Here is a 26,264-nt window from a genome sequence, read left to right as displayed (position 1 = left end):
TCTTTTTTACCCAAAAAGATAGGGTAAAACTGGAATTCACTCTCTCAAAAGGTTGTGGGTGTTGAGTCAATTGGAATTTTCAAAAGTGATTTTGATGTCTAATGAAATGATGGAATATGCTCAACCGTCTGAGTGGCTTACTCCTGTTCTGATATTTTCCAAGTGAAATGACAGTAACGATTGCTCGTTAATTACAGATTTTAAAATAACCTATAATCTTACAAAACAGAATCACCTAGAAATCATAATGGGGCACTGGGGAACATGAATAAGCATCATTATAATTCACATGCAAAAGCCAGAAATTAGATAAACAGAAAAAGGAACGAAAGGTGCAAAACCAAAAATTGCAATTCAGGTAGGTGATAGAATATTGGATATCAAATAAAGCCAGAGTGGAGAAAATGCACATAGAATAAAAGCATCCTGATAACACAGAAGGACAAAACAATTAATGATCACTGGACATGATATTTACCAGTTGCCTGATATCTCTTTTGCACGTCACACAAAAAAGCAAATTTGAAACATTTGGGCTGATTTTAATCATCCCCCCCATGATGGAATCGTGTGGATGGGCAGTTAAAAACAAACAGGTTACTTACCTGCTCAGATCCAAAATAAGACTCCGATGCAATTTTAACTGGAGTCTGAGCAGGGAAGCAGATCTGTAGCTGATTTGAAGACAAAAGAAGACTTGTAGTAAGTCTAAGATACCAGAAGAGAACATGTGCTCCTTTGGACTCCACAAGGAAAATCATGGCCTCCCTGATTCGGAAGCACATACTATAAAAGTTAAATGTATTAAAAGTGAACACATGCATGGTCTATGTGATTTCCTGGACAGATTTCCATCTCCTGAGGTAGTCATAAAGCTGCGCTATGGAGAAGTGATGCAAGCAGAAGGAGGAACCCCCTTCCTTAGGTTAATCTTGTCTTCTCTGTCCAAAGGCCTGTGGCTCTTGGATTGACCTGCTGTGTCAACCGAGGGCACACAAATCATGAAGCCTGGCAGACATTATCCTTGTTTCGAGGCACTGAGGACAAGAAGTCAAAAAAGAATTTTCCAGAGATTTTTCCCCTCTCCAGGCCCTATATTTTTTTCCCAGAAATGACATGCTGCCAAGGAGTTTCAAATTTTGCAGGGGTGGGGGGGCAGGTGGATGGGGTGTAAGAAGTGTCTGGTCATGATCTTCCAGGATGGAATATTGTTTGATGGCCATTGCCTGCTTGGCATTTTTGTATGTTCAACTCCTTTCCCTTACATCTCCTACAGACCTTCTCAAAACTTCCTTGCCATCATTTGCCTGGATACAAGCAGAAGGTGCACTCAATCTTCACCTGCTGGTAGCTGCTCTGCACCCTTTTGTGCCATTCAGATTTTAAGTGGATCGGTGGCATTTAACTAAGGCCTGGTAAATTAAAATAACCCATGGCTGCTGAAACCCACTCAGGGTTAAAATCAATTCCTTTGTCTCAAGTTAAGAAAACTGCATTTTTTAAAAACAAAGTCATGGTCATTGCTTTCAATTCGATAAGAATCATAATTATTCCCTACTGAAATCTAAAACTAACCAGAGACCAAGCCTTGTGATCTTTCCAGAAGGTCTTAAACATCTGTGGACTACATCAGTGCTGCAAGTTCAAGGTTTTAAAAAATTGCAGATATGGTTTCAGTCTTTCCTTTGAGTAAATACAACATGCTCATTATTTGATTACTTCTTCATTAAACAGGTCTAACTGTACAAGATATATTTTTAATCTTTGAACTTATTTGAAAACTATTAATTTTGTTGCCAATTACAAGTGTTATTGTCTAATTAAGCAATTGGCATTCTGCTTGTAAAACAAATGTCTTGTGGTTAACCAGATTTTGACCCCATTCAAACACCATGGAATATAAAACTCCAACCAAATGTTTTATATTAAAACAATTATTGGTGCAGGTGTTCAGCATATGTAGCAGAGCATGGGCAGTTACATAAATATATACATATTTCTACAACACAAAGGCATTGTTGAGCTTCTGCTAACCTAATAATGAAACAGATGCCTCATGCTCAAACACTTAAAAATTGCACTTCCTTCCGCTACTAAACCTCTTGTTCAAAACTGTTATGAATACATCCTGTAATTAAAATACCAGTAAACAAATGCATTTCTTACGAGGGTACATATGTTAATAGTATAGTATAGAAGAACAAGTATATTCGAGCAATTATAAATGGAACTGAAATTTTATTTCTTTACAAATAATTCAAAATTTGAGTTCTACATAAATAGAATTTAGTTTGGCATGAAAGTATTGGACCTTGTATTTTATGCTGATTTAACATTTTGTAAAACTTCATGCTCCACCACTTCATTAGGAAAAATATAAAGATCATAATCCTGGAAACTACTATCTCAGGTATCGAACCAATAAACAGTATACAATTTCATGAGCTGTATCATTTCTTCTTAAAAAAAACTTGCATTTTCTCACAAATTTCCACCAACCCCGGCACCACAGTGTGTGTTAGCAAGTATAGTAAAACTACAATCCCACTAGCAACTGCAGGCGCCTTACCAGTGGTTGTGGCCTGCTTTGGCGTGCTCCCCACCCAATGAGAAGCCAAGCACGTCAATCATGCTGACTTCCTGGCGGGGATCCTGTTTTTAAAAATTGCACATGGGCATGCAGGGAAATCTGGATTCCCAGGTTTCTGCTCAGAAACTCTGGCTGCTCCAAAAGGCGACATTCCCTCACCCCAAAAAAAACTCTGCCCCTGTCAAAACCAGTCCTATGGTTCACATCACTGAAAAAAAAACTCAGTAAATTCTGAGATGGAAGCTTATCTTTTTTTAACACTGCATACAAGCAAATCTTCCGCTTGATAAAGTTCTTTTTATGTCCTTACCTTCAGGTATTTTACCACCTTCTGAATCTGCCAGTACTCAGAAGGTAAATCAGTGTTGGATTCCTGTTGTCTGCTCATATCTTGTTGTTCTTCCTCACTCTCTGTAGAACTTTCGCTCGACTCTTCTGATCCTTCAGAAACTCTGCAAAATATATAAGTAGTTAACCAGCTATAAAAAAATACTGTTAACGTTTACACTATTAGGATTTCCTTTTATGGCTTTTATTCCACAACAAATTGCTTAGATCAAATAATTATTTAGATAAGTTAAATGATAAATTATGCAAATATTTATGAAACCATAGCTATACTGGATATATTTTAACAATGTTAATTAAACAGAAATGCTATAAATCTATGGTATATATCTTATTAAAAGCATCACATTTATATGCACTTTCTGTCATATAACTTCACTTCCTGCAATCACATTTTTATCATACTTGTGTCAACTTTTCATATTATAAATTCTTATGTCCTCATTTATAGTGGACTTTGCTTGTGTAAGAACCTAAGAAATAGGGGCAGTAGTAAGCCATACAGCACTTCAAGCCTGCTCTGCCATTCAATAAGATCATGGCTGATCTTCTAACTCAACTCTGCCTTTCCCCAGATCCCTAAATTCCCTTTGGGCCTGATTTTCACCATCGAGGTGGGAATCTCAAGATAGGATCATGGAGCCTGCTGATTTAGTGGTATGCCTCATGCTTACAGAGAACAGAGAAAAAGAAAAGAGCAGCAGAGGCACCTGGCTCGACAAAGGGAGGAGCACCACCTTCAAGATGAAGGGGCGGCAGGGCCTGCTGCGCATGCAGCTGAAGATCCACAGCGAACCATCGCTATTAGGTGCATATCTAGACCCATGCTCTATAGAAACATAGAAAATAGAAGCAGGAGTAAGTCATTCGGCCCTTCGAGCCTGTTCCGCCATTCAATATGATCATGGCTGATCCTCCATCTTAACACTATACTCCCGCTCTCTCCCCATGCCCCTTGATGCCTTTAGAATCTAGAAATCTATCTATTTCTTTCTTAAATATATTCAGTGACTTGGGCTCCACAGCCCTTTGTGGTAGAGAATTCCACAGGTTCACCACCTTCTGATTGAAGAAGTTTCTCCTCATCTCGATCCTAAATGGCCTACCCCATATCCTGAGATTGTGACCCCTTGTTCTAGACCCCCAGCCAGGGGAAACATCATCCCTGCATCCAGTCTGTCCAGCCCTGTCAGAATTTTATACATTTCAATGAGATCCCCTCTCATTCTTCTAAACTCCAGCAACTATAGGCCCAGTCAGCCCAATCTCTCCTTATACGACAATCCCACCATCCCAGGAATCAGTCATTCCTGCAGATGACCAAGAACCAGTGTCGCCGAAGGTTGCGCATGGCTAGGGAACTGGTCAGTCACATATGCCACCTGCTGCAGGATTTGGCACCACGGGGACATGAAGGGCATCCACTGCCAGTGGCCATGAAAGTTACTGCCATGCTCAATTTTTACGTCAGTGGCTTCTTCCAGGGGTCCACAGGTGACATGTGTGAAATCTCGCATGCCTCCACTCACAAGTGTGTCCAGGAGGTCACGGACGCCATTTTCGTGAAGGCATAGAACTTTGTGCATTTCGCCCGGCATCAGGAAAGCCAGGAAGCAAGAGCGCTGGGGTTTGCAAAGATCTCAGGTTTTCCACAGGTGCAGGGTGCAATCGACTGCACTCATGTCAACAAGCAGTCAACGACGTCAACTGCAAGCGCTTCCACTCGCTGAATGTTCAGCTGGTGCGAGACCACCACAAACACATCCTGCAGGTCTGAGCACGATTCCTAGGGGGTGTCCATGTGACCTACATCCTTAGCAGGTCTCAGATCCCTTACATCTTCCAGGGTCCAGAGAGGCTGCAGGGTTGGCTCCTCAGGGACCAGGGCTACCCGCAGAAGATGTGGCTGATGACACCTGTGCAGTGGCCTCAGACTGGAGCAGAGCAACGATATAACGAGGCTCATGCTGCGACCCAGACTTTGATGCAGCAAGCAATAGGCATTTTGAAAATGAAGTTCTGGTGCCTCGACAGGTCCAATGGAGCACTGAAATACAGTCCCCAGAGGGTGTTACGCATCATCGTCGCTTGCTGCACACTCCACTAACTAGTGCTGCAACGGGGAGAGGACCTGGCTGAGAGGGAGATGGAGGAGCTGCACGTATCCTCCGATGAGGAGGACGTCGAAGGGGATGACGATGATGAGGTCCTCGAAAGCGAGGATGCTGGTGATGAGGCCATCACACTGGCCAGGTGAGGTAGGCACACTCGGGAGGCCGTCAAAGCCGCAAGATTCATGGAGTATGATGACGAAATGCAGTGAGACATTCTCACCTTGCAGGCAGTCCTGACATTCTCACCTTGCATCTGTGAATGTTTTGACTCCTGTGTGGCTGATGGCAGCGCACATACGCTCATGCTCATGTCATGGAGACGTAGCAGAGGCCCTAATAGTTGCTAGATTCCAGGGGGATGATGACGACATGCAGTGAGGCCACTCCATAGATTTTCTGTGAATGTCTGACTCCTGTCTGGCTGAGGGTAGCTCGCTTGTGCTCTGTGATCAGGGTCATATCATGGAGACGCAGCCACGAAACTTTAAATGCACCTGATCCTTTGTCAGCCTTCAGCACCTGACGCCTTCAGAAGCACAATGACACCGGTCACAGATGCTGAAGAGATGGGTGCCAGCCCCACCTTGATGGTGCTGAGAGCACACAGAGAGAATGATGGAACTCTGTGACACCTGCCCACGACATTCTGGCAGCAATGGCAAGCACCATCATGGTGCAGGCATCACTAATGTGTCCAGTGAGCGTGATGCTGGACAATCACTTTGCTCTGAAGGTTACACACTACACAGGGAAGAGGCCCTGGACTGAGACACTTGCCTTTATCTTGTGCAGGGACTAAGGTTTCACATCTGAATAACACGAAAACTGCTCATCATAACAAGGAGTCATTGGCAAGGAGACATTCTTGGGATTTTATTTACAATAATTAACACTAAGTACAAGTGATTATTACCTGTGCCCATGTCAGTTCATAGCACCCTCGCCTTTGAGTCAGAAGGTTGTGGGTTCATGTCCCACTCCCGGAAACCAAGAACTGTGAATGTACTCGAAAGAGTTACAATCTGTGACTGTTGATAACTCGAAAGAGTTACCAGGCCATTTGGTTCAGTTCAAAGCACCCTCGCCTTTGAATCAGAGGGTTGTGGGTTCATGTCCCACTCCCGGAAACCAAGAACTGTGAATGTACTCGAAAGAGTTACAATCTGTGACTGTTGATAACTCGAAAGAGTTACCAGGCCATTTGGCTCAGTTCATAGCACCCTCGCCTTTGAATCAGAGGGTTGTGGGTTCATGTCCCACTCCCAGAAATCAAGAACTGTGATTGTACTTGAAAGAGTTACAATCTGTGACTGTTGATAACTCGAAAGAGTTACCAGGCCATTTGGCTCAGTTCATAGCACCCTCGCCTTTGAATCAGAGGGTTGTGGGTTCATGTCCCACTCCCGGAAACCAAGAACTGTGAATGTACTCGAAAGAGTTACAATCTGTGACTGTTGATAACTCGAAAGAGTTACCAGGCCATTTTGTGCTGCTTTTCTACCAGAGAGGAAGCTGCTCACTGGTTTGCTGTCCAAGCGCACTCTCTCGCTGTCTGTCTCTGCTCGAAACGCAACCCCCTCCCACACCCTATCTGCTGGGTTCAAGATTTATTTTGTTTTTACATCTTCTTAACAATTGTTTAACTCCAAAAGAGTTACATCTTCTTAACCTTCCTAACTCTGCCATTACGTCTTGGTGCTCTCCCGACATCCACAGTGGTGGTGGGAGCATCCTGCTGACTGCTACACCCTGTCTGTGATGACCTTGGCGAAGGCCGAGATCTGGAGGGTCCTAGCCTGCTTTCAGGGCCCTGCTGTGTGGCAGTGGCACCCTCCTCGCCTGTGAGCTGGAGCTGCTGGTGTCACAGGAAGCGGGGATTCGGATGGGCTGAACACTCCTGGAGTCACCTGGGTGGATGGTCTGGGGTGTGCCCCTGCTGACCTTCCTTCCTATAGGTATCCAAGGACCCCTGGCTGACTCCTGGAGGAGAAGGGGAAGCTGGAGCGAGATTGAGCTGCCCTGGATGCCTCTCATGTTGACACAGTTGCAGGCTAACTATGGCATTAGCAAATGGAGTTCAGCTTGTGCACCAGTGCAGGACTGATGTCCTGGACCAAGGTCTCCATGGCAGCTGCCATCCTACCAGTGTTGGCCTCAATCCATTGGCATGCCAGCGCTATCACTTCAGACTGAAGGTGGATGGACTCCTCCCTTGTGCCTTGCAATCTGAGGAATGCAGCGGACATCTATTCCTGATGATCCTGTGCTTGCCTTTGAGCTCCAGCAACTGAGGTATGACCGAGTCCAGCGGCTCCTCCAGCAGTCTTCCGAGTGCCGGAAACCCTGCCGCCGTCTGCTGTGGATCAGACAGTGCAACATGCTCACCAAATTGTGACTCCGAGGCCACCCTAGAACTAGGTCCCACTGAGGTGTGTCTCTCTGCGCTGGTGGAGAGTATGGGTGGGCACTGTGATGAGTCTTCAGTTGGGGTGTCATCAGATTCTTCTTTGGGACTTGAGTCGACGACCTGGCTTGTGGACCCCTTGGGCTGCTTCCCAGACGTGTCTGCGAAAGCAAGGAGAGATAATTAGTGCATAGCAGGGGACTGCGGAACAGGGGACCTCACTCACAACATGGTTGCCTGATGGATGTTGCACCGTTGGATCCTCACTTGGTTGAGCACTGCCAACCTCACCGTCAGCACAGGAATGGTCCAGATCGTCGCCGGCCAGCTGGATGACTCTATTTTCAAAGTCTGTGAGCACCTTGATGTCAGGCATTCCTCCATCGGTCTAAGTTTTCTCCCTTGTGTTGTGTGTCAGCATGAATACAGATGGAGAGAGTGTAAGCAGAATACCTGCCAGGCCAGATGAAAAAGATACCTGGCATGTGTGGGTAGGTGCCATGGACAGGATGAGGACACAATTCACAGGGCAGATGAAGGTGTGTGTGTGAGAGTGAATGGTGATGTCCCTTGAACTGGCAGTGAGTGAAATGAGCGAATAAGTGAGTGTGATTGTGTGTGTGCCTTACTCCCAGTCTCAGTTTTCTCACTTACTCCCACCACCACACATGCACACACCCATTCACAGAGAGTGAGGCTGTGTGAGCACCCAGAGACTGGGAGTGTGCCTGGCACACACACTCCGACCCTCTCACACTCTGGTCATTTTTATTAATTACTCTTTTTAAATTTAACTTATTGCAATGACATTGCTTTATTTTTGCTCAGCAATTGTTTCTTCTCTTAATAACCCGACAGGCAGAATCATCCCAGATTTGCACTAAGTGCAGTAGCGGGTGGGAAAAACAACGTTTTACCCGCCAGCCGCAATGGTGGCTTCTCACGCCAAATCATCCCAATCCCACCACATTAATTATGCATTCCCACGAAACACGTCATTTCGATGGCAGGCGGGCTCTCATTCGCCCGCCACGTTATCATCTCACTGCTTCATCACGCCATGCACCATATTTAAAGTGCAGCCTTGTGCACACTTTGAGTGCTTATAGCCCACAACTGCTGCAAAGAAGTCATGGCCCTAAGAGGCAAGAATACTGCAGCCCCCCCCAGTTTAATGAAGCGTTCCTCAAGCATCTTTTGGATGCAGTGGATGCCTGCTGTGATGTCCCCTACCCCACTCTGGCCACAGGGTGGGCAGCAACATCACTAATCCAGCATGGGAGGCGGTGGCAGGGGTGGTCAGCGCCAATGCCCTGCCATACAGGACTGCCAAAACAAAAACAGAAATACCTGGAAAAACTCAGCAGGTCTGGCAGCATCGGCGGAGAAGAACAAAGTTGACGTTTCAAAGGGTCATGAGGACTCGAAACGTCAACTTTGTTCTTCTCCGCCGATGCTGCCAGACCTGCTGAGTTTTTCCAGGTATTTCTGTTTTTGTTTTGGATTTCCAGCATCCGCAGTTTTTTGTTTTTATTTTTGTTTTTATACAGGACTGCCACCCAGTCCCGCAACAGGATGAATGGTCTCATCCATTCCACCAAGGAAAGCCATTCTTCTCATCACTCTCAACTCACACAATCACAAACTCATCACACGTCCACAGGGATCTCACACCTCAAGGAACAACACCGCCACCTAGAAGTTCCCCTCCAAGTCACTCACCATCCTGACTTGGAAATACATCGCCGTTCCTTCACTGTTGCTGGGTCAAAATCCTGGAACGCTCTTCCAACAGCACTTTGGGTGTACCTACACCACATGGGTTGCAGCGGTTCAAGAAGGCAGCTCACCACCACCTCCTCAAGGGCAACTAGGGATGGGCAATAAATGCTGACCCAGCCAGCGAAGTTCACATCCCATGAATGAACAAAAACAAAATTACTCTCACACACACACCCTCACATCTTCCTCCGGCTCATATCCTCTGGAGCTCGCAGCCTCATCCCGTTCATGTCTCCCCTCGCCACACAAACATTCCATGCAATGCCGTGTGTCCTTCCATCTCACGCTCTCTCCATCAGTTTTCATGCAGGAGAAGCCTGCTCACAACAGCAGGGAGAGATCCCAGACAGGGAGGTGGCGTTGAGTGGCCATATTAGGCCCTGACTCACTTTGAGGAGTATGCCATCAACTGACTGGTGAGGATGTGGGCCATGCCTGCGACAACGGTGAGGTTGGCGGCAAGTACCCTCATGAGGATCCTGCACCACAACATCCCTCTCTCAACGCAAATGTAAGTGCTCTCTTTCCTGCTTTTGACTGTACTGCCATGCACTAATTATCTCTACTTTGGTTCACAGGGAGCTCTGCCAAGCGACTGACACCCTCAGCTAGCTGGCCGCTCAGCTCCGTCCACGTCCACACCACCAGCCGAGAGGACTCCTGCTCCATTGAAGAGCTGGAAATAAGCAGCCTGGAAGACTCTTCACAGGGCTTACCCCACCCTCGACCAGCACAAAGACACACGCCTTGGTGGGACCGAGGTTTAGAGCAGGCTTGGGTTCACAATCTGGTGGTCACCGCACGGACACACGTCCTCAGCAGGAGGAGGCAGGTTTAGCCGAGCTCCCTGGCACTCGGAGGATTGCTGGAAAAAAGGCATCTGTGAGGTTAGAGTCAGATGATGAGCCTCTGGATTTGGCCTTCCAACTCATCCAGGAGAGTCAGCAGAAGGCAGAGGAACACCATGCAGAGCTGCTGGAAGCCCTCAACAGAGTGGCACATGAGTTGGAGTGCGTTCGCTTGCTCTCTGATGAAGTGGTGCCCACTTGCATGCTTATGGAGGTCTCCATGGGTAGGATGGCAGATGCCATTGAGACCCTGGTCCAGCACAATGCAGAGATGTGTGCAGACCTGCACTCCATCACGGTGGCCATAGGTGTGTTCCTGCAGTGGCAAGGCGAGAGGGAAATGGGGCACTTCAATGTCTCCCCAGGTGCTCCTTTTCCTCAAGGAGTCAGGCCTGGGTGCCCGGGCACCCCAAGGGAGGAGGAGCGGCAGCTGGACACCCCTGGGTCATCCACTCAGGAATCTCAGAGGCTGTCTGCTCCCTCTGAGCCCCCTTTGCCTGTGACCCCTTCAATCTGATCCTCGTCACTGTAGAGGGAGCAGCTGGCCCACAGGAGGACAGCCAAAGCAAGCCAGGGCCCCCAAGGTCTCGGCTCTCCAAAGGACCCACGCCGAAGGCATCAGAGGCAACAGGGCCAACAATTGTACAGGCTGTGTCCACCCCTGTTGCGGATGTCAGGGCAGCAATTAGAAGTCTAAATTTAAAAGTTCTGACGACAGTTGGTTGCACAGGTGAACACATTTTGCCACTTTACAATCTGGAAATACAGAAACACAGAATACACATGTATTCACTTTCACTGAATAATGTGTAATAGTGTCTTTCAGCTTCATTGACAGGCTTCACGAGTCCCACTGCATCCTCCACCATTAGCAGTTCAGCTGTACGTACCCGGCACGAGTATTTCTGGAAGGAGAAGTGTGTGTGTGTATGTGTGTGCCAGGGTCTTTCGGAGCCTTGTGCAAGCACTCTCCCCCACACATGGATCCTGTTGTATCACACTCATCTCTGAGCATTTTCAATGCTGTCTGCTAGGGTTCGCTTTCAGTTGACCATCTGAGCTGACCTGCATCTCCGCCCACCCACTGATCACACTTCCATGCAGCACTTGTTCTCGCCCACCATGACTCTTGTTTCACTTTCAATTTAGACAGCATGGTAATGCTACAGTTTTTCTTTCACTCCCCTGCACTTTCCACTCCCTTTGTCACCCATTTCCTTTCCCCATTCAATGTCAAACCCCCGGTATCACCTTCCGCCCTCTATGACCTACCAGCCACAACCGTTTTCTTTTGGGATGTCCAGGTGAACGTGTTCATTCCCTTCCTTACCGAAAATCCCACCCCCATTAACCTCCCCAAACTCGTCCTTCCCACCCACAGGGTCCATGTCTGCCTCCGAGTCCCCTCCAGCCACCCTCACCATTCCTTCTACTGATGCTGTCGCACCCTCACCGTCCCACCCTACCGCCTCACTCTGCCTTCAGTCACTTTCACCATTCTCTTGTACCACGCCCACCCTCAGTGGACTCCCACTCCCCCAGGTGGGAGTCATGGACTCATCACAGCCCTCCCTTGCACGTTCACCTGGACATCCCCCCACTCCGGATTCCTTCCCCCCTTGGAGCTCCTTACCCCCCGCCCCCTGGACTCCCATTCACCCCTAGTCCTTTCCCCTTCCTGCATCCTTACTTCTTCCACCACCCTTATTCCCTCCCCTCTCCGCACTCCTTCCTCCCCCGGACTCCTTCCCTTCTCCGCAATCCTTCCCCCCTCCAAACTCCTTCCCTTACATCTCCCACCCATCTTCCCAGTTGCTGTCTTCTCCCCCATTATCCCCTTCTCCACCTCCCCCGTAGTCCTTCCCCCATCGACACCTTTGTTCCCCCCTTCCTAACCTGATCCCCCGACACCTTCATTAACACCCCAACCACACCCCCCACCCCGATGCCTTCCTTCCACCCCCGCAACCTCACCCACCCTCCCTGACACTATTTCCTCTCCCAGTCGACCCTAGACCTTCCCATCCCACCCCCGAGTACATCTTCCTCTCCCAAACACAGCTGGACCTTCTTCTCCACCCCCGCGACTATCTGTCGTGAGCAGACCCTCAACGGTGACTTTCCAACTTCCATGAGCTGCTTCAGAGTGGAGCCATGTCCATGAGAATCCACCCGTATGTCACAAACATTCCTCCAGGCTGTCAGGCTCCAGCATCTTCTGCTCCTCAGTTGTTTGCAATGTGAGCAAGGCCCTGGCGATAACTCCTGACTTCTGCATGTCACACTTGTCAAGACGTGTTCTGCACTACATGTTTTCTCGCCAACGTGGGCGGACAATCCTGTGTGGGCAGACGATTCCGGCAGGCTGATCTTATAATGATATGCAGGAGTATTACAATGAGGTTCCCGACATCCGATGGTGGGAAATGCAGCCCGCCATTGATGGGCAGAACGGATGATTGCAAACTGTTTTCACAACATCGTGAAACCGATTTTTGGCCTTCTCGCCGAACACGCCTGACGCCAACGGGCACAGAAATTTCCACCCAACATTGTTTTTTTCAAATTCATTTTAAAGTTATACCGAACTTTATCTTTCTAAAATTTGCTCGTCGGCCCCTTAAACAAATGGAAATGTGCCCTCCCCAAGCTAAAACATTGGAAAAGCCTGTTCTAATGCCTTCACATCTTTCCTAAAGTGTGACACTCGGACCTGGATGCAATACCCCAGCTGAAGCTGAGCTAGTGGTTTGTACAAGTTCAATATACTCTCCTTGTTCTTATATTCTATGGCCCTATTAATAAAGCCTTGGATACTGTATGCCTTATTAACTGCTCTCTCAACCTGTCTTGCCACCTTCAATGGCTTGTGCACTGATACATCCAGGTCCCTCTGCTCTTGCATCCCATTTAGAGTTGTACCCTTTATTTTGTGTTGTCTCTTCAGGCACTTCCGACCAAAATTATTTACTTCACATTTCTCCACATTGAACTTCATCTGCCACCTGTCCATCCATTCCACTGACTTGTCTATGTCCTTTTGAAGTTCTCACTATCCTCCTCACAGTTTACAATGGTTCCAAGTTTCACATCATCCATAAATTTTGAAATTGTGCATGTAAATCAAGGTCTAAGTCATGAATATATATAAGAAAAGCAAGGATCCCTGGGGAATTCCACCACAAACTTTCCTCTAGCCCAAAAAGCATCCATTAACCACGACTCCCTGTTTCCTGTCACAGAGCCAATTTTGTATCCCTACAAATGACCTCTTAGCCACAAAAGGTGAGTATTTCAACCACCCTTCTTGGGACCCTGCCCAAGGTGACGCTAGCCAAATCTCTTCAGCACTCACTCCAAGGTTTCGATATCTTTTCTAAAGTGTGGTGCAAAGAATTGAACACAATGCTCCAGCTGAGGCCTAACATGCAACTTAGAAAAATTTAATATTACTTCCTTGCATTTGTACTTATGCCTCTATTTTAAATCCAAGGATCCTGTGTACCTTTTTAATAGCTATATCAACTTGTCCTCCCACCTTCAAAGATCTATGTATCTGAATACACAGTTCTCTCTGTGACGATGATTTATATTTATTTATAGTGCATGAAAGAGTGCAGCCCAGAGACCTTTGGAATTCTGTAAGGATCATTCCCTGACCCACTCCTATTTCTCATCTACATGCTGCTCCTCATATACATCTGTTAACATAGGCCCAGATTTTCACCATGATGGAGAGCCTCTTTGTCATGGTGAAAATAGCTGAACTGCCCGAAAATTGTAAGTCCTGCCCCCGACCACAGCACTTCCCATTTTCGCCGGGGGGGAGGGGGGGGTGGGGGGATGTTTCATGCATGCACATTTTACGGAGGCAGCTGGCCTTTTAAATCATCAGCTACCTCTACTCTAGTCAGATTTTGGTAGCCTAGGAGCGTGCAACTCGAATTGTGCAAAGTAGACCTAGTAAAAGCAAGTCTGAACTTGGTGTATTTCTTTGGATAGCCAGGGTACCCTTGTGGAACTTTTTTTAAACTTTTATTCATAGCCCCAGAAGCGTCCCCAGAAAATAAATTACAACTGTCTTCTTTTAAGCCAAGGGATTAGAAGGATGGAATTCCTGGTCTCGTAGGGAAATTAATTTTGCCCCTACTGACTCATGCGCCCAGGTACCAGGAAGAACTTTGTGCTGAAGAAGGACACGTAGCACTTCGTGCGAAGGAACATAGAAGATGGGCATGGTACCCTCGCACATTGAGGTCATGGAAGCCAGTCACCATGAGCAGCCGGGGGCCAGAGGGAAAGCAGAAGGTCAGGAGGAAGAAGCTGCTGCATGTGCACCAGGAAGGTGGAGGAAGAGAGTAGGACAACCAGGTACAACACTGTGGGGTGTACAGAACTATGACATCCTACCTCAATATGATGGAGAACAAGTCATAGGTGAGTGAAGCTAAGCCGTGAGGTGGTGACAGACATATGTCATATGGTTCAGCAGCAACAATCCATCAACCCCCATGCCCTACCAGTGGCTGTGAAGGTAACCGTTGCTCAACTTCTATGCCTCAAGATCTTTCAGCAGACTTGTCTGATATATCTCAGTCAGCAGCACACAGCTGCATGAAAGCTGTAACTAATCCCCTGTTTGCTTCTGTGGGGGATCACATTAGTTTCCCTATAGATTTTGTCTCTCAGATGCAGAGAGCCACATCTTTGCCCAATTCGCAGGCTTCATTCAGGTGCAGGGTATTATTGATCACACCCATGTTGCCTTAAATGCCCCAATCCAACATACAGACACATTTGTCAATTGGAAGTCTTTCCACTCAATCAATGTGCCTACAAGTTCTATCTTTTTAATCTTTATTCTTTCTTGAGATGTGGGCCCATCCCTAATTGCCCTTGAGCTGACCTTGCTAGGTCATTTCAGAGGGCAGTTAAGAGTCAACCACATTGCTGTGGGTCTGGAGTCACATGTAGGCCAGACCAGGTAAGGATGGCAGAATTCCTTCCCTAAAGGACATTAGTGAACCAGATTGGTTTTTACAACAATCAATGATAGTTTTATGATCCCCATTACTGAAACTAGCTTTATAATTCCAGGTTTATCAACTGAGTTCAAATTCCACCAGCTGCTGTGGTGGGATTTGAACCCATGTCTTTAGAGCACTAAGCATTAGCCTGGGTCTCTGGATTACTAGTCCAGCGACATTAAGCCACAATCTCCCCATGTGTGAGGAGGTTCCCTTGCAGCTGCCAAGACTCCTTCATACTAAGGAGTTCACACCTCCCTCATCTATTTCAGCCACCGATGCAGGTCTGTGGTTGGCTTCTAGTGGACAAGGGTTATCCCTTAAGAACTTGGATAATGACCCCCTTTAGGGGCCTACAAACAGAGAGAGAGAGAGCACAACCACAACAGCAGCCATATCATCACCTGGAGTGCCATCGAGCAGGCAATTGGCATTTTAAAGATGCACTTCATGTGCCTAGGTGGAGCTCTGCAATATACTACAGCAAGGGTATCTAGCAGTGGTGTGCTGCATGCTGCACAACACTGTGCAGCAAAGGGGCCTACAAATCAATGACGAAGAGGCCATGGGCAGAGCTCCAACCTCTTGAGGAAGAGGAAGGTGAGAAGGAGGAAGAAGGGAAGAAGCCCATGTTCATTGGGAAGTTTCCAAAATGGATGAGGATAAGGAGGCTGCCAATGGCAGAGCAGCTGGGAGGCTTGACCATGTAGCCAGGGCTGACTCTGTGCAGGAAGAGATCATCGCCAGGTGGATCCTTGTGCAAAATAGCTTATCATAAGGTCCTCTGATATCACAACTGCCATCAGCCAGTCCCTAGTGACATAATTCCACCTGAAAAACCTTGTACATTGATTCCACAATTATTCAAGGGACTGCCCAAATCCCACAAGGGAGAGAACAGACATCAATGAATTGAACTCAGTCACACTCAAATGGCAGAAACCCTCACCATCATAACCATGGGCCTCATCATATTGTAAACACACATGGTAATAAAGTCATTCACAACCTGGTTCCCTCACATGAACGCCAGTGACTGTAAATGAGGGGCCCATGCCACCAACTTGTCCGTAATCAAACCATGCCCACAATGCTGAGTGTGACACAACGTAGGACTTAAAACCCTGTACATTCTGATAGGTTGTATGTTGTAGCATACATGCACATAAGGCATCTCATGTGTATACCCATACCACATAGACGCAATGGTTCAAGAAGGCAGCTCACCACCATCTTCTCAAAGGCAGTTAGGGATGGGCAATAAATGCTAGCCTAGCCAATGACACCCAGATCCCATGAACAAATAAAAAAGATGAATAATTAGAAAAGAAAGTTAATACTCACATTCCCTGCAGCAAAAGTCTTTTTTCTTGAGCTGCTTTGCACTTGTGTTTCTTGGTTGCGACAATATCAACATTTTCTTTCTCTTGTTTAGTCTTCTTGGGGTCCTGGTCTTTCATTTGAGTTTTTTCCTCCTTTGAGCTTTAAAAAAAACAAAGAGAATTACTTTTGAGAGCTCTATAGATATCATACTTAGAATAAATCAGCAAATCATAACTGAAACCCTTAAAAAGGTATATAAAAACAGAAAAATCTAATTTTATTCCGACTCATTCTTCTGATTTTCAGATAATTTGGAAAAGTTATTGGGATAACAAGGAGAGTTAAAGCTGTTTGGTTAGCTAGATTGGTTAGCTAACAGAAAGCAGAGAGTTGGCATGAATGGGTCATTTTCTGGTTGGCAGGATGTGACGAGTGGTGTGCTACAGGGGTCAGTGCTGGGGCCTCAACTTTTTACAATTTATCTAAATGACTTGGATGAAGGGACCTTAGGAATGGTGGCTAAATTTGCTGATGACACGAAGATAGGTAGGAAAGTAACTTATGAAGAGGACGTAAGGAGGCTACAAAGTGACATAGATGGGTCAAGTGAGTGGGCAAAGATTTGACAAGTGGAGTATAATGTGGGCAAATGTGAAATCATTCAATTTGGCAGGAAGGATGAAAAGGAAGCTTATTATCTAAATGGTGAGAGAATGCAGAGCTCTGAGATTCAGAGGGATCTGGTTGTCCTAGTGCATGAATCACAAAATGTTAGTACGCAGGTACAACAGGTAATTAGGAAAGCCAATAGAATGTTATCACTTATTATAAGGGGAATTGATTACAAAAGTAGGGAGGCTATGCTTCAGTTGTACAGGCCACTGGTGAGACCTCATCTGGAGTATTGTATACAGTACTGGTCTCCTTATTTAAAGAAAGATGTAAATGCATTAGAAGCAATTCAGAGAAGGTTTACTGGACTAATACCAGGAATGGCCAGGTTGTCTTATGAGGAAAGACTGGACAGGTTAGTCTTGTGTCCACTGGAATTTAGAAGAGTAAGAGGCGACTTAATTAAAACCTTTAAGATCCTGAGGGGTCTTGACAGGGTGGATGTGGAGAGGATGTTTCCTCTTGTGGAAGAATCTAGAACTAGGGGTCACTGTCTAAAAATAAGGGGTCGCTCATTTAAGACAGTGATGAGGAGAAATTTTTTCTCTCAGGCGGTTGTGAGTCTTTGGAACTGTCTTCCTCAAAAGGCAGTGGAAGCAGAGTCTTTGAATATTTTGAAGGCAGAGCTAGATAACTTTTTGATTAACAAGGGGCTGAAAGGCTACCAGGGGTAGGCAGGAATGTGGGATTGAGGTTACATTCAGATCAGCCATGATCTTATTAAATGGCAGAGCAGACTCGAGGGGCCGAATGACCTACTCCTGCTCCTAATTCGTATGTTCATATGTAGTTATCAATCCAACAGCAATAAGTAGCATTTAAGTGATCTTGAAGCCTATTGGAGAGTTGCTTGGCATTGTCCTGAAGAAACAGGCAGAAAAACAGATAAACATTGCGATCATGCAACAGATCTAAGGCTAACCATGAGCTCAGCATCAGCTGGTATCTGACAGTAGCACAGTGCTAAAGTTATTGGACTAGTAATCCAGTGGCCTGGACTAAATCCAGAAACAGGGGTTCAAATTTCACTGGGGCAGCTGGATATTTTTAAATTCAATTAATTAATTAATTTGGAATTAAAATGCTCAACTCATCAATAATGATCAATGATACTTCAAGATTGTTGTAAAAACCTATCTGATTCAATAACACCCTTTGGGGAGGATATCTGCCATCCTTACCTGGTCTGGTCTACATGTGAATCCAGACCCACAGCAATGTGTTTGACACTTAAGTATCTCTGAAATGGCCTAGCAAGCTACTCATACAGAAATGTCAAATAAGAGTGAAACCAGATGGACTAGCAGGCATTGACCTAGGCACTGGAAACAACAATGGCATACGCTGTCCTGTCAACCCAGTAAAGTCCTGCTTCACTAACATCTAGTCAGGATGTGGGGCACAAAATACACCAGGAGATAGAAAAGGTGTGTAAGAAAGGCAAGGTTACAGTGATCATGGGGGATTTCAATATGCAGGTAGACTGGGAAAATCAAATTGGTAGTGGATCCCAAGAAAAGGAATTTGTGGAATGTCTACGAGATGGCTTTTTGGAGCTGCTTGTGGTGGAGCCCACATGGGAACAGGCAATTCTAGATTTAGTGATGTGTAATGAGGCAGATTTGATAAGGGAGCTTAAGGTGAAGGAACCCTTAGGAGGAAGTGACCATAATATGATAGAATTTACCCTGCAATTTGAGAGGAAAAAGCTGGAATCAGATGTAACCGTATTACAAAGGCAACTACAGGGGCATGAGGGATGAGCTGGCCAGAATTGACTGGGAGATGAGCCTAGCAGGAAAGACAATGGAACAGCAATGGCAGGAGTTTCTGGGAGTAACTTGGGAGACACAGCAAAAATTCATTCCTAGGAAGAAGAAGCATACTAAAGGGAGGACGAGGCAACCATGGCTGACAAGGGAAGTCAGGGATAGCACAAAAGCTAACGAGAAAGCATACAATGCGGCGAAGAGCAGTGGGAAACCAGGGGATTGGGAAGCCTACAAAGACCAACAGAGGACAACTAAAAAAAAAATAAGGAGGGAGAAGATTAAATATGAGGGTAAACAAGCCAGTAATATAAAAGAAGATTGCAAGTTTTTTTAGATATATAAAGGATAAAAGAGAGGCAAAAGTGGACATTGGACCGCTGGAAAATGACACTGGAGAAGTAGTAGTGGGGAACAAAGAGATGGCGGAGGAACTGAATGGGTACTTTGCGTCAGTCTTCACAGTGGAAGACACGAGTGACATCCCCAAAGTTCAAGAGAGTCGGGGGGCAGAGGTGAGTATGGTGGCCATTACCAAGGAGAAGGTGCTAGGAAAACTGAAAGGTCTGAAGGTGGATAAATCACCTGGACCAGATGGATTACACCCCAGAGTTCTGAAGGAGATAGCTGAAAAGATAGTGGAGGCGTTAGTGGTGATCTTTCAGGAATCAATGGAGTCAGGGAGGGTCCCAGAGGACTGGAAAATCGCTAATGTAACCCCCCTGTTTAAGAAGGGAGTGAGACAAAAGACGGGAAATTACAGGCCGATTAGCCTGACCTCGGTCGTTGGTAAGATTTTAGAGTCCATTATTAAGGATGAGATTTCAGAATACTTTTTAATGCAAGGTAAAATAGGGCAAAGTCAGCATGGTTTCATCAAGGGGAGGTCATGCCTGACAAATCTGTTAGAATTCTTTGAGGTGGTAACGAGTAGGTTAGACAATGGAGAGCCAATGGATGTTATCTACTTGGACTTCCAGAAGGCCTTTGACAAGGTGCCGCACAGGAGGCTGCTCAGTAAGATAAGAGCCCATGGTGTTAGAGGCAAGGTATTAGCATGGATAGAAGATTGGCTGTCTGGCAGGATGCAGAGATTGGGGATAAGGGGGTCCTTCTCAGGATGGCGGCAGGTGACTAGTGGAGTTCTGCAGGGGTCAGTGTTGGGACCACAACTTTTCACTTTATACATTAATGATCTAGATGAAGGAACTGAGGGCATCCTGGCTAAGTTTGCAGATGATACAAAGACAGGTGGAGGAACAGGTAGTATTGAGGAGGCGGGGAGACTGCAGAAGGATTTGGACAGGTTAGGAGAATGGGCAAAGAAGTGGCAGATGGAATACAATGTGGGGAAGTGTGAGGTCATGCACTTTGGTAGGAAGAATAGAGGCATGGACTATTTTCTAAATGGGGAGAGAATTCAGAAATCTGGAGTGCAAAGGGACTTGGGAGTCCTAGTCCAGGATTCTCTTAAGGTTAACTTGCAGGTTGAGTTGGTAGTTAGGAAGGCAAATGCAATGTTGGCATTTATTTCGAGAGGACTAGAATATAAAAGCAGGGATGTGCTGCTGAGGCTTTATAAGGCTCTGGTCAGACCACATTTAGAATATTGTGAGCAATTTTGGGCCCCGTATCTCAGGAAGGATGTGCTGACCCTGGAGAGGGTCCAGTGGAGGTTCACGAGAATGATCCCAGGAATGAAAGGCTTAACATATGAGGAACGTTTGAGGACTCTGGGTCTATACTCGATGGAGTTTAGAAGGATGAGGGGGGGATCTGATTGAAACTTACAGAATACTGAAAGGTCTGGATAGAGTGGACGTGGGGAAGATGTTTCCATTAGTAGGAGAGACTAGGACCCGAGGGCACAGCCTCAGAGTAAAGGGAAGACCTTTTAGAACAGAGATGAGGAGAAACCTCTTTAGCTAGAGAGTGGTGAATGTATGGAATTCATTGCCACAGAAGGCTGTGGAGGCCAGGTCATTGAGTGTATTTAAGACCGAGATAGATAGGTTCTTGATTGGTAAGGGGATCAAAGGTTACGGGGAGAAGGCGGGAGAATGGGGTTGAGAAACTTATCAGCCATGATTGAATGGCGGAGCAGACTCGATGGGCCGATTGGCCTAATTTCTGCTCCTATGTCTTATGGTCTTATCTGGGGACATGTGCCAAATTTGGAAGAGTTCTCTGTCCCACAGACTGATCAAGCAACAGCCTGACATAGTCATACTCACCAAATCAACCTTACAAGCAATGAACTGGATATCTCCATCACATCCCTGTGTATGCCCTGTCCCACCAGAGGTAGACGCACAGGAGTGTACAGTCCAGAAGGAGTTGTCCTGGCAGTTCTCAACATTTGACTCCAGACCCATGAAGTCTCATGGCATCAGGTCAAACATGGACAAGGAAGATTCCAACTGATTACCATTTACGATCCTCCCTCAACTGATGAGCCAATGCTTCTCTATGTTGAACAAAACTTGGAAGAAGCAATAAAGGTAGCAACAACACAAAATAAACTCTGCGTGGTGGACTTCAATGTCCATCACCAACAGTGGTTCAATAGAACCACTACTAACTGAGCTAGCTGAGAACCGAAGGACATGGATCTGGCAGGCTAGGCCTGCCGCAGGAGGTGTGAGAACCAACAAGAGAGAAAGCCTACTTAATCTCATCCTCATTAATTTGCCTGTTGCAGATGCATCTGTCCTTGGCAGTATTAATAGGAGTGGCCACTGCACAGTCTTTGTGGAGACGATGTCCCATCCTCACACTAGGAACACTCTCCATCGTCACACTATGACCTTCCTTCCATCAGAAGGACAGAAGTGAGGATGTTCACTGATGATTGCACAATGTTCAGCACCATTCTCTTCTCCTCAGATACTGAAGCAGTCCATGTCCAAATGCAGCAAGATCTGGACAATATCCAGGCTTGGGCTGACAAGTGGAAAGTAACATTCACACCACACAAGTGCCAGGCAATGACCATCTCCACCAAGAGAGAATCTAAGCATCGCCCCTCGACATTCAATGGCATTACCATCACTGAATCCCCCACTATCAATATTCTTGGGGTTACCATTAGCCCGAAACTAGCCATATAAATACTGTGGCTACAAGAGCAGATCAGAGGCTCAGAATCTTGCGATTAGTAACTCACCTCCCGACTTCCCAAAGCCTGTCCACTAATTACAAGGCACAAGTCAAGAGTGTGATGGAATGCGCTCCACTTGCCTGGATATGTGCAGCTCCCACAACACTCAAGAAGCTTGACACCACCCAGGACAAAGTAGCCTGCTTGACTGCCACCAAATCCACCACCTTCAACATTCACTCCTTCCACCACCGACGCACAGTGGCAGCAGTGTGTACCACCTACAAGATGTGCTACAGGGACTCACCAAGGCTCCTTCAACAGCACCTTCCAAACCCCCCCACTGCTACCATCTAGAAGGACAAGGGCAGCAGACAGGTGAGAACACCACCACCTGGAAGTTCCCCTCCAAGCCACTCACCATCCTGACTTGGAAATATATCGCTGTTCCTTGTCGCTGGGTCAAAATCCTGGAACTCCCTCCCTAACAGCACTTTGGGTACCTACACTACACGGGCAGCAACAGTTCAAGAATGTTGCTCACCACCATCTTCTCAAGGGCAATTAAGGATGGGCAATAATTGGTGGCCTAGCTAGCGGTGCCCACATCCCATGAATGGATAAAAAAAACTATCACCATGTTAAATAGTTTAGTTTCAGAAGAGACGTAGCTGCTCAAAACTGGGCATCCATGAGACACTGTTGGCCATCAGCAGCAGCTAAATTGTATGCAATCACAATCTGTAACTTCATGGCCTGGCATATTCCTTGCTCTATCACTACCATTAAGCTGGGAGATAAATCCTGTTTCAGTAAGGAATGTAGGAGAGCATAACATCAGGCACACCTAAAAATGAGGTGCCAACCTGGTGAAGCTGCAGCATATGACTACATGCATACCAAACGCTGGAAGCAAGATGCTATGCAATCCAACGGTTCAGATTAAAGTTCTGCAGTCATGCCACATTCAGTCGTGAATGATGGTGGGCAATTAAATAGTTGACCAGAGGAGAATGCTCCAAAAACAACCCCTTCCTCAGTGGGAAGCCCAGCAGCGGCTACAATTGAAAAGTACTTCATTAGTTATAAAGCATTGGGACATCTTTAAATTGTGCTTTATAAACACCTTTGCTTTTCTTACAATACATCAAACTTTACCAGGATGGTGATAAGTTAACTCTGTTCAAAACACAAAGAATCAAATATCAATATTTTTTTGATTAACTTAATGCCAACTGATAACCATACAGTTTTGCAGGAACAAGGATTCCACATGAAAACAACCAATGGAATGGATCAAGTTCATTATAAAGTTACGGTCGGGTTGCAGAAGATACTATTCAATGAACCAATCACTTGCTCAATTTATCTTTAAACACTTTTCTCAGCTATTATCTCGGTATATGACTCAGCTGGACAGGTAATTTATAATACAGTTCATTTCAACATGAAATAACTCTGAAAGGAATACTAAACTTAACCATAAAATAAGCCATTGTGTACTGGAAGGACTTTAAACAAGTTTCTCCACGTAGCCATATTCCCCTCTCTAAGCCTGTCGTTTCTCCTCAATCGAATACAATAATGGACACAGACAGTTGGAGCTTGCAAAGAGTAAAGAAAAAGTCAGCAAGCCAGACATCCCAATAAAACTATTATTAATTCAGGAACAGGGACTCACCAAAACGAAGGTAAGCAAGTTAGCAATATTGGAGAAATGAATGGCACTGAAGCACAACAAATTCACAAGGCCAGTTTGTTTCCATCCCAATATTTTAAAAGAAGTAGATAAGAACACTGAAGGTGTCCTAACTATAATCTTCCAAAATTCTCTACATTCAGGAATCTTTCCTTTAGATTGGAAGGTTGTGTGTGCCACTCCACTACTCAAAAAAGGTGGCAGAGGGGATCCAGGGAATGATTGAGCACTTTAACATCTGTTGTCAGGAAATTATTGGAGTTTATAATTAAGCATAGCACGATTGAACACATTGAAAATTTCAGTTGATCAGAGAGCCAGAATGGATTGGTAAAGGCTATGGCCGGGATTCTTCGGTGCCACTGTGGCGGGACCCGCCGCGGGCAATGCAGCAGCCCAGCAAAAGTCCATTGACTTTTGGCGTGACCTGATGACCCCGGCAGCGGGCGGGGCTGAAAAACTCTGCCCTATGTCATGTCTCATGAATCAGACCATATATTTTTTGAAGAGTTAACTGAAGTAGTGGACAGGGGAATTTCTATGGATATTATTCAAACGGGCTTCCAGAAGGCATTTGATGAAGTCTCTTATTAGAGACGGTCAACTAAATTTAAAGCTTATGGAATCGAAGACAAATTATTGACATGGTAAGGAAATTGCTGAGCAGAAGGAGACAGAAGCCTGGATTTTTGCAGAGCTGTGGAGACTCCGGGCACCTTTAAAAATGATGGGTGGGACCTTGGTCCGGAAGTCCCGCCCCCATTTTCAACACATCCTATTTCCGTGGGAGCGGCGGGGACAGCAACAGGGCATGGCTCCCAAAAGTGGGAGACTTGAACTCAGCAGGGCCATTTCAAACTTCATGTTTTATTTTAGCCTACTACCAAGACAATTTTTGTGTTAGGCTTTCCATGAAGTCTGAAAATTTAATAAACTTTGAGTTTTATTTGTGATGGTCTTTGGCCCAGAAACAGTAACAGTAAGAAAAATTTGAATTACTTTGAAGTGTTTGGGGAATCTGTAATTTTTTTTTTAATGTTTGAAAAGGACTTTTAGGAGTTTGTAAAGGAATCAATTGTAATTTGTGGATAATAAGAAATACTGGCCCATGTGATCTGGCAATCCTGGACCTTGAAGCGGTACCAAAAAGAAGGAAGTTAAAATACGGAAGCCGTATGACAGCCAGATGTGAAGAAAAAGCAGAAGAGCTGGAGAGGAAAGGTGGTCAGCAAGCCAGGTCGGAGAGCTGGAATCCTGAGCAATCGGAGAGCACATTTAGAACTGCTGATGCTGTTTCTTTCCGGAAAGAAGTGCGCCATCATGAAAAAGATTGCACAGGCGGAACCCTGTTTATGCAGAAGCTGCAGCTTATGGAGATTCAGCTAAGTTCTTGAAGGAAAAGGACTGGGATTCAGCTTGGAAGAACTGTATGGTTGAAACTGCAACCGTACGGCAGAGTGGACTGCCTACTTACCCAGTGAAATAGTCTCTACTGTATCTGCTATAACATGTGTAATTTATAGTACGTACCAACCATGATTTGCCTATTAATTTATGTTTAATTTATGTTGACTCTGACTCAATCTACAGTAGAAGTTACAAAAAGTGGTCTTATCTGGTAATTTCTTCATTTGGGGAGTCATTTGGTAAATACGGTTATTTCAGTTTACAGGTCACCATGATTTTGGTAATATATTATAAAACTGAAAATATTTCATTAATCACTTTTATATGAAGGCACACATTGCTCCAAGCTATTGTTCATAATATTTCAAACTCAGTCACTTACAACAGCTGATGGGATGAGTCCAGATTCTTATGTATATAGGGAGTTTCTTCTTTCTTTGTATCCCTTGTCTTAGGCTTTGTGGGTTGTTTCTTTCTTTCAAACTTATTCTTCTCCTGATAATCGTTAAACTTTTCACTCTGGTCAAGTTCCTCACTAACAGTTACTTCTGTTTTCTGGGTCTTACGAGTAGCTGGGGATTTCTTTTGCAGTACAAAATTCTAACAAGAGTTAAAAAAAATGATTAATTTCCATATACTAAAACAACAACTTGCATTTATATAATAGTACCTTTAACATAAAGAAAATGTTATTTACAGAATCAAATGAGTCTTGCACTGGACACATTTTACATATGATTTTCATTTGTTTGGCCTCAACTGAAGCACTATCAACAGGGGAAGTGATGATGTTGTGGTATTGTAGCTAGGCTAGTAATCCAGAGACCCAAGCCAATGCTCTGGGGACTGGGTTCTGAATACCAACATGGCAGATGGTGAAATTTGAATTCAATAAAAATCTGAAATTAAAAATCTAATGATAACCATGAAACGACTGTCATAAAAACCCATCTGGTTCACTAATGCCCATTTAGGGAAGGAAATCTATTGTCCTTACCTGGTCTGGCCTACATGTGATACAATGTGGTTGACTCTTAAATGGCTTAGCAAGTCAAAACTGCTACAAAGTCACAAAATAGGAATGAAACCAGATCGAATGACCTAGGCACCTTCAATCTCAGCCCTGTCGACCCTGCAAAGTCCCCCTTACTAACATCTAGTCTGTCTCACAGACTAGTCAA

The 26,264-nt window shown here is 45.4% G+C and overlaps 1 protein-coding gene across 1 annotated transcript in view; it reads right to left on the bottom strand.

Moving 5' to 3' along the window:
- odad2 (outer dynein arm docking complex subunit 2) overlaps positions 1 to 26,264 on the bottom strand; it is a 388,707-nt gene that overhangs the window by 250,771 nt on the left and 111,672 nt on the right. Inside the window, exons 8-10 of the mRNA XM_078535576.1 lie at positions 25,466 to 25,683; positions 16,458 to 16,595; positions 2,901 to 3,042 (exon numbers count right to left, since the gene is read on the bottom strand). Of these exons, the coding sequence (XP_078391702.1) occupies positions 2,901 to 3,042; positions 16,458 to 16,595; positions 25,466 to 25,683 (498 nt within the window). The remainder of the gene's footprint in view (positions 1 to 2,900; positions 3,043 to 16,457; positions 16,596 to 25,465; positions 25,684 to 26,264) is intronic.

Source organism: Cetorhinus maximus, chromosome 3, assembly GCF_964194155.1.
Source record: "Cetorhinus maximus chromosome 3, sCetMax3.hap1.1, whole genome shotgun sequence".
Taxonomy (NCBI): Eukaryota; Metazoa; Chordata; class Chondrichthyes; order Lamniformes; family Cetorhinidae; genus Cetorhinus; species Cetorhinus maximus.
This window is presented reverse-complemented; position numbering and strand designations above follow the sequence as displayed.